The following is a 7,899-nucleotide window of genomic DNA, read 5'->3' on the forward strand; positions in this document are numbered from 1 at the left end:
AGCAGTCAGCAGTCAGCAGAGACTCTGCAGACTGCTGCTCGGCAGCATGCTTCGCTTGTACACATCACTACATTATAAAAGCCACAATACAAAGTAAAGTTGTTACACAACTGCAAACAGGGAAAACATCACTAAAAGAATTGAATATCCACAAGAGGTCAGTCAGCCTCTGGCCCTGCCTCCTGGAACTTTAAAGCCTGCTGATATTTTGGAATCCATCATAGGTGAACGGGGGGAGGCTTGGCAAGCAGGAGGCAGTTTGGGACAGGCAGGTGATGGGGTTGACCTCACATGCCATGAAGTCCTGGTCGCTGGTGAAAAACACTCCATCAGGTGAGTAAATGGAGGGGTCCAAGTCGTAGTAGTTGTAGGGTCTCAGGAGAAAACCAACTGAATTTCCCACTGTCAAAGTGTTGGGAATATCTTCTGAGTGAGGGATATGGAGGAAACCAGCAGTTATCCAGGCCACCAGGTCCTAGGCAGGATGAAGTACATGGTTGTGGTTATTTCAGACTGAAATCTGTGCCTGGACCGCAGGAGAGCAGAGGGTACCTCAGTGGGCATCCACAGCCCACGTTCCCACAGCCCAGCAACATTCCAACCCACTCACCACATGCTCTGGTGCTGTCCCAGAAGATCCCATGGGCAATGTGCAGCATGGTGTGGCCAACACCAGCAGCACCAAGGCTCCATACCCTCCTCACCTCATTGGTGATGGTTTCATTGTTGATGAAGTCAGCGAATGCAACAGTGGGTGTCCAAGGGTCATTCTGGTTGTAGATACTGGTGCTGGTGGGTTCCTCCTCCTTCCGCCTGGTAACAGCCAGCTTGTACCTGGGGACAAGGACAGAGATGGGACCCTGGAGCAGGGCAGAGCTAAAAGCTGCTCCCTGAAGCCTGCAGATCACCAAGCTGGTCCTATGGAGTAACCACAGCCCTGGGCCACATCCACCCCTTCCCTCCCCATGGGGAGCATCCCTGCAACACCTTCTCAGCCTGTGAGGCTGGAGGCATTGCAGAGTACCCAGTGTCCCCATCAGAGCAGTCTGACCTTGCCCAGCTGATGGCTCTCTCCATGGAGCTGGTTTCGGGAATGTGGTCCCCTGCAAAGCTGACAATTTGGATCCTGTATCCACGCTGGTGACCCCACTTGTTTTTTTGGTTGGTCGCAAAGTAGATGTATCTGGGCATTGTGGAGTGGAGCCGGAAGGCAGCCTGGTCCTCTGTGTCCAGGACCTTCTCAGTGAGCCGTGGACGCTCAATCTGCTGCTCTGGGTTCCAGGGAGCCTGTGCCATCTCAAATGCCATGTCATGGGCCACCAAAGAGTTCTTCACTTCTATGAGGACAAAGCAAAGCAGCTGAGGAACTTTCCTATCCCACGCAGCCAGATCCCACTCTCTGCAGTGACCATTCCTCACCCCAGGCTTCAAGCACCACCACCTGCAGATAAGAGCAACTATTGCTCCCTGGTTCTACTGCAGCATGGTGGCATGCCATACTCTGTGGTGTATATTTGTTTCACCCATGAAACACAGCGCTGTGTCATACACTGCCATTCCTGTGGACTCTTGCCCTTGGTGACAGCACAGAAAAGGAACCCCTCCAAGGGCAGAAGAACCAGTGTGAGCCCTGTCTGATTAACCCAAGCACCTGACAGCCCAAGAACTGCGTCTCTGCTCATCAGAATGCAATCTGCAAGGCTGCACCAGAAAGAGCACATCTGCACATTACAGAAACGGAGCAGAGCTTTGGAACCAAGTCCCAGCACTGCAGGTGAAATCAGCACCAGAGGCTGGAGACCTATAGAAACAGACCCATGCAGCCACCACCATGCTTCTTCTCATCCTTTTCATGATGTGGACAAAAACTTCCAACTCCATACCTCCCCTTCTGGTGACAGTCTGAGATTCCACCTCCCTTTTTCCTATTTCTGTAGTTTTGTGATCTCTCTCCCAGCATCCCCCCCTTTTTTTTTTCTTCCAGAAAGGCTCTAAAATCCTAAACAGCCATGGAACAGTTATTCAGTTTCTAGGTGTTTCTCAATGAGAAACAAATTTTAAATACATGGTGGTAGCTTACAGCATATAAAACTTCATCAGGAGCACAAGGGCAGATTGAGGCATAAATTGTAGAAAAAAAGAAATAATGCTCACTATGAGAGTGCATCCCCTACCCTAAGTGTGGAAAGAAAAACTAGCACAAGGAACACAAAGGTCAGAGTTTGGGGAGTTAGAAAGAACTCATGGAGAGCGCAAAAGCGAGACAAGGCCCAGACCTACCTCCCACATCCAAGTCTACTCTAAAGCTGACCAAACAAGTGCATACTGCACCCAGAAGTTGGTCCTAAACCCTACTGCTGTACCATCTCCACGGAAGGAAGAGGAGCTCATGTACCCTGTGGCCTGGACTTCAGCTTTGATGTACCCATTCTGGTTGAAGTCTCATAGCTCCATATCCATTTTCCACCGCCACGTTAATTTAGTATCTTCTGTTTTCTGTCTCACTTTCCAGTCCCTTTTCTCTTCAGGTCCCATAGCTGCCTTGCAGCCAGCCTCATGCAGGGGATGCTATGCTTGCACTGCAGGACATGGAGGGTAGGAGGACCCCTCAGGTATTCTGCATTGCCTCTAGTCCTGGTGCTCAGGATAAGTTCTTTCTTTCACTTGCCTGGGGCTTTACACAACTCTTCTCCACTGCTCTCCAGCCATGGCTCCAGGTGCACAAACAAAGCAGGGAATGCCACATAAATGGACCTTTAGCTACTTTAGCACACTCTCAAGCCTTGTTCACAGGAAGGGGATTAGACTTAGTTCTGTTTTTGACCATGATGGTGGTAGCAGCATTGCTCAAGGCTGAACAAAGCAGTGGGATGCAGCAGGCACAGCCCCACTGCATGTGGGGTTGTGCCATGCCCCAGCTCAGCAGGGGCCACGGATAGGCAGCCCACAACCTCCCACTGGATCATGCTGATTCTCTGCAGCTGTAAAACATCCCCCACCCCTTTTACAAGAGTAGGTTTCAATTACAGACATCCAACACCACTGGATGGCACCCTCTGCTCCAGTGCAGTCTCCGTGCCTTCCCGACTTGCAGAATCTGGATCAGCTTGGGCACGGAAATAAACCCCACGCATCCAGTGTGCCCGGCAAGGCAGTCCTCAGCCCATTGATGCAGCAGAGAGCTTCTCCTACAGGGACCCATGCCCTCATGCAGGAGGAGGGAATTCTTTGGCTCATTGCAACACCTCAGCAGACAGAGGCTCAGGATCTAGCTACACAGATTTCCTCGAAAGGGATGCAGGAATTGATCTGCAGATTAGCCCTGCAGTGGTGCACATCACAGAGGGGAACAGGGATTTCCCCAAGTCACGAGAGGATGGCAGGAATAGCACCAGACATTGCAAGAGCCAGCTCACACCTCTCATGCTGCAGACAGGGTTGTGACTGCCCCGTCTGCCTGGCCATGCTTTTGGCAACGTGCACCATGCCAGACACGAAGCCTCACGGAAACACAGATGTTTTGCAGCTGCTACTTTTCATACTTTCCCTAGCTTGAATACAGAGCTCCCAGACGATTTCCTCTGCCTCTAACTCCATTACATGTACAGACAACTATATACACACAAAAAAATTTGCAATTAACATCTGGGAGATGGAAAAAGCAGAGAACTGACAGCAGTTACACGGGACTCCACAGACCAGGATGAAATGCCCCCCCACCAAAGCTGAGGCATTCCCCACTATAATGGGGAATCAAAGGGAGACAAGACCTACCTCCTACATCCAAGTCCACTTTATAGTTGACAAAATGGGTGTGAATTGTACCCAAGGTATGTTCCCAAACTCTATTGCCATACTGTAGACCATTCCCATGGAAAAAGGATGAGCTCGTGTACCCTGTGGCCTGGACTTTGCCTTCGATGGCCCCATTCTGGTAGAAGACAAAGTCCCATACATAGTCATAGTTACCCACAGTGGTGATGGACCTAAGGACCAGAGCGGAGTTGACCATCCCACCATAGTATAATGACTGTAGGTTGGAGTAGTGGCGTCGCAGAGGGGAGCCCAGGTTCTGCTCAAAGATGCAGAGGGCTGCTGTCTTCCTGCTGGAGCTCAGGCCCTCGTGCAGGGTGTGCGTGTCCACATAAGTGGCCATGTATGGGCAGTCGACCCCACGCACCAGGGGTGAGGCGAAGCGCCCGATGCCAAAGCTGCTGTCCATGTAGCGGGTGGACATCCCCCCAGGGCAGTTGGAGCCATACACGGACAGTGCCTCCTGCACACTCATCTCATACACAACCCTCTCCCCGTTGTATTGGATGTCAAACAAGCGCATGCCCGTCATCACACTCATTCCGAAGGCAAAGCTCCAGGCCTGGAAGATAACGTGATTGCTCCTGATACTGTACCGCGGCCCCTGGGGCTCATACTGCAAGGGGAAAGTCGCAGCCACCGGGACTCGGGGCCTCATGGACGAGAAGTCCCCATCCTGCGGTGCTCTTCTCACCTTCTCCACGTGGACACCACCCTGCACGTAGATGCTCTCTAGCTCCAACATGTCCCTGTAGTACTGCCCATTGTAGAAAACTCTGTGGACTGCCCACTGTGCCAGATCCAGGCTGCTGTGGTCCACCAGCACCTCCAGCCCCACCGGGTGCAGGAAGAACCCACTCACATTCTGAAACATGATGAACCAGGTGAGCCGATCTCCAGACTGGGATCCGCGGGGAGCAGCTGTCACAGCAGCCAGGTTGGCCCCATCATACTCCATCACTTGGTGCATGAAGGATGGAGCTGCTGGGAACACTTGTTTTTTAAAAAACTCTGCAACCTGTTTGTATTCAGCAGGCAACGCTGGTCTGCGGTGGTACGGCACCTTCCCCCCGTACTTCTGCACCGTGATGTCCCGGTGGTACGCTGGCGTTGGCAGAGGGCCCACCACGTACTCGGTGACGTTGGGCTCTGCCTGGGCCCCGAAGTACAGCACGGCCAGTGCCTCACGGGGCGGGCGAGCCCCTCCGGCGTCCAGGAACCGCAGCACCTCTGCCTTGGCCGGGAGCTGCACATCCACAGAGGCAATGCAGTTGTCGGAGGGTTTGGCATGTGCTGCATCGACCAGCGGTACCCCGAGGCTGCCCCGCAGGTACTGCACCACCTGTGCCAGCTCCTCAGGTGTCAGGTCGGCAAAGACCCGGCTGTGGCTGTCATCTGCTTCCTCCTGTGCTGGGGGCTGATGCTGGCAGGCGCCGGGGGCCCGTGCCCGGGTCAGCAGCACACAGACGAGGGCAAAGATTGTGGCCAGGGCCAGGAGGAGCAGCACGAGTGCAGTTTTCATGTTCATGGCTGCTGCTGGTTTTGAGGCTTTCCAAGTCGCTCCCAGAGCAGGGCTTCTAACTGCTGCTTCTGTCAGTTTACGCTGCAGTGGATGGATTAGCAGGGAAAGTACAAAAGACTGGGAGAGGCAAGGGGAGGAGATCTGAAGTTCGTGGTGACCAGAAAGCACAGCTCTCACTGCATCCCGCTCTGCCTTCCTCCAAGAGCAGTGCCCTGAGAGAACCACAGGGGATGCAGTCAGTGACTCAGACAAACTTCACATCACCGTTACTTTTTCAGTCCAGCCATTTCCTGAGGCTGCCTGTAATAAGGACGATCCTGTAGTAAGCTCAAGGTGGCTGGGACCACAGCGAGGCTCTCACAGGCTGGGAATTGTTGCCACACTGTAGAATTTCACCTCTTTGCAACCCATCACATTTCCTTGTTTATCAGGCTGCTTCCGTGCAAACACTCTCCCTGGCAGCATGATTTCAAACTTGGAGTTGCTTTTTATTTCATTTTTTAAAATCTTCCACGTGGAAGCCTTCACTGAAAACACATCCACCTGTGTAGTGGTAAAAAAACTTTGGCAGACACAGAGAGATTGAGCTCAGGACGATATATTGGCCCCAAGGCAGTGTGAACAACTAGCTCTCAGTTTGCATCCCTGAGTATTCATTAACTAATTAATCCCCCATCATTCCACTGGACCAAGTTCAAGTAAGTTTTGCCTCTGCCTCAAATTCAAAGGTAAACTGAGGTGCAGCTTCAGAGAAGTTTCTTCAAGGACAGCCTTTGATCTGCAGTGACCACACAGGCAATGCCAGCAGCCCTGTGCTATCCCACTGCACAGGCTGCCACCTCCAATGCATCTCCCAAAGGCTGTGATCACTCCTAAGTCATTGCTACTCAAAGTCTCTGCTGCTCTCACAGCATTGCTGAGAATTCTTGGTGAAACAGGACAGGGGGCTCCATGCTTCCACACATCAGACACTGGCAGCAGACAAGACATACTGCTTCAGCTGCAGTCCCCGCCTGTCCCTGAGCTGGTGCTGAGAAGCAGAAGGAATCCAAGAGAACCACAGCTGGAGGTTGAACCCAACATTTCCATTCCTGCTGCCAGCCTCACCTCACCTCACCCTGGCCTTCCTTTTTTCCTCCATCATAGTTTCCTGGTGGCAGTCAGGCCCTACCCCAGCCTGCAGCACTGTTTCTCTTCTTCCTCCACTCTGGGTCTTGCACCAGACTTAGCTTCTCCTGAGCCACATTTACCAAACATCATGCTGGCAGACAGACAGCTAGATGATTTTAGGACACCCTACATTATCTTCACCACAGTGGACAGCTCTCAAGCTTCTTTAGCCTCAGCTGCAGCTGTGCAGGGACAGTCATTTCATGTGAGCAAGAGTCCCTTCTGCTCACTGCCTGTGGCACCAGCAAAGCCACAGCAGTTATCTCATGTGGCTGCTGAACAGAAGAAGGGATTGCCCCATGACATGGAGGCAAGTAATGGGAAGAGACAAGACCTATGATAAAAGAGCCAGGACATACCTCATCTGGAGTACTGTGTCCAGTTCTGGGCTCCCCAGCATAAAAGACAGGGATCTCCTGCAGAGCCCAGCCAAGGGCACAAAGATGGTAGTACAAAAGAGCATATAGATAATTTAGTACTGACTTTGCCTATTGATGCTGCATCTTGAGTCTCTACAAGCCAAAGCACAAGCTGCAATTAGATTGTCATTTTCTAAGCAGCACATCAGTAGTTTAAGAGAACTGGATAAACTCCACAGGCCTTACACTGCCCCACAAATGACAACTCAACCCTGCAGCTTGTCTGTCAGATGTCTGAAAATAAAAGTGTGGGAACACTTCTGTGCATGTTGGGTTTTCGGAACGCAACAAAAGAACAGAAGTCCCAACTAACAACAGATCCACAGCACACAGCCTGGGTCTGCAGGGCAGTTGGTACAAATGGAGCTCTGTGCTGCCTCTACCCTGCTCCAGGGTATGTGCCATGGATACATGTTTAAAATCACACGTTGTTTAATGCTGCCCAGTTCTGCTGTACTTTTCAAGCTGAAGACTTTTACAGTTTCTAACAAGAATCGGCCTGCACTTTCTGGGAGCTCTGTTCCAGAACAAACACAAGGCCTAAATCCATTGCTATCCTGCAGCAGACATTTCAGGGAGCAGAGCAATTATTGGAACCTGAAGAGATAAGAAACCCATATCAATATGCAAGTGATTGAAAACACTCAGGGATCTTCAAGGATAACACATACCACAGGAACAGCATCTTTTCCAAGAAGGGCCCTGAAACAACTGAAAGCCAACCTAGAATTTTGAAGATGACACATCTCACTAATAACAGCATGACTTGTTTGTGAGCTACTTGGTACACAAACATCTGCCCACAACTCATCTCTCCAGCCTGATTAGCCCATGACTCTTCCATGGAGAATTCACATCATACCACTGTTTATTTTGGCTATGTGGTTGCTCTTAGGCACTACTTATTAGTACAACTTATATCAAGTAAAGTGCCCATGTCTCCCAAACAAAACACAGCCAGCAGTTTGCTGTGCT

At 51.3% G+C, this 7,899-nt stretch overlaps 1 protein-coding gene across 1 annotated transcript; it reads right to left on the reverse strand.

The window, feature by feature from the left end:
- Positions 1-7: 7 nt before the first annotated feature.
- LOC136056775 (amine oxidase [copper-containing] 3-like) lies at positions 8-6,266 on the reverse strand. The gene is made up of 4 exons (XM_065749116.1): positions 3,775-6,266; positions 1,052-1,337; positions 705-834; positions 8-475 (listed from the first exon to the last, which is right to left on the reverse strand). Exons 1-4 carry the CDS (start codon positions 5,339-5,341, stop codon positions 191-193), a joined length of 2,268 nt encoding a protein of 755 aa, XP_065605188.1. The 5' UTR covers positions 5,342-6,266; the 3' UTR covers positions 8-190.
- Between the last annotated feature and the right edge of the window lie 1,633 nt (positions 6,267-7,899).

The sequence above is a fragment of the Cyrtonyx montezumae genome, unplaced genomic scaffold (assembly GCF_038088225.1).
Source record: "Cyrtonyx montezumae isolate F1298 unplaced genomic scaffold, pur_monq_1.0 scaffold_58, whole genome shotgun sequence".
Taxonomy (NCBI): Eukaryota; Metazoa; Chordata; class Aves; order Galliformes; family Odontophoridae; genus Cyrtonyx; species Cyrtonyx montezumae.

Coding starts and splice junctions, on each gene's coding strand:
- LOC136056775 (XM_065749116.1), bottom strand. CDS start 5,341: ATGAACATGAAAACTGCACTCGTGCTGCTCCTCCTGGCCCTGGCCACA. Junction 1,338..3,774: donor AGTGGACTTGGATGTAGGAG/GTAGGTCTTGTC, acceptor TTGTCCTCATAG/AAGTGAAGAACTCTTTGGTG. Junction 476..704: donor ATGAAACCATCACCAATGAG/GTGAGGAGGGTA, acceptor CATCCTGCCTAG/GACCTGGTGGCCTGGATAAC.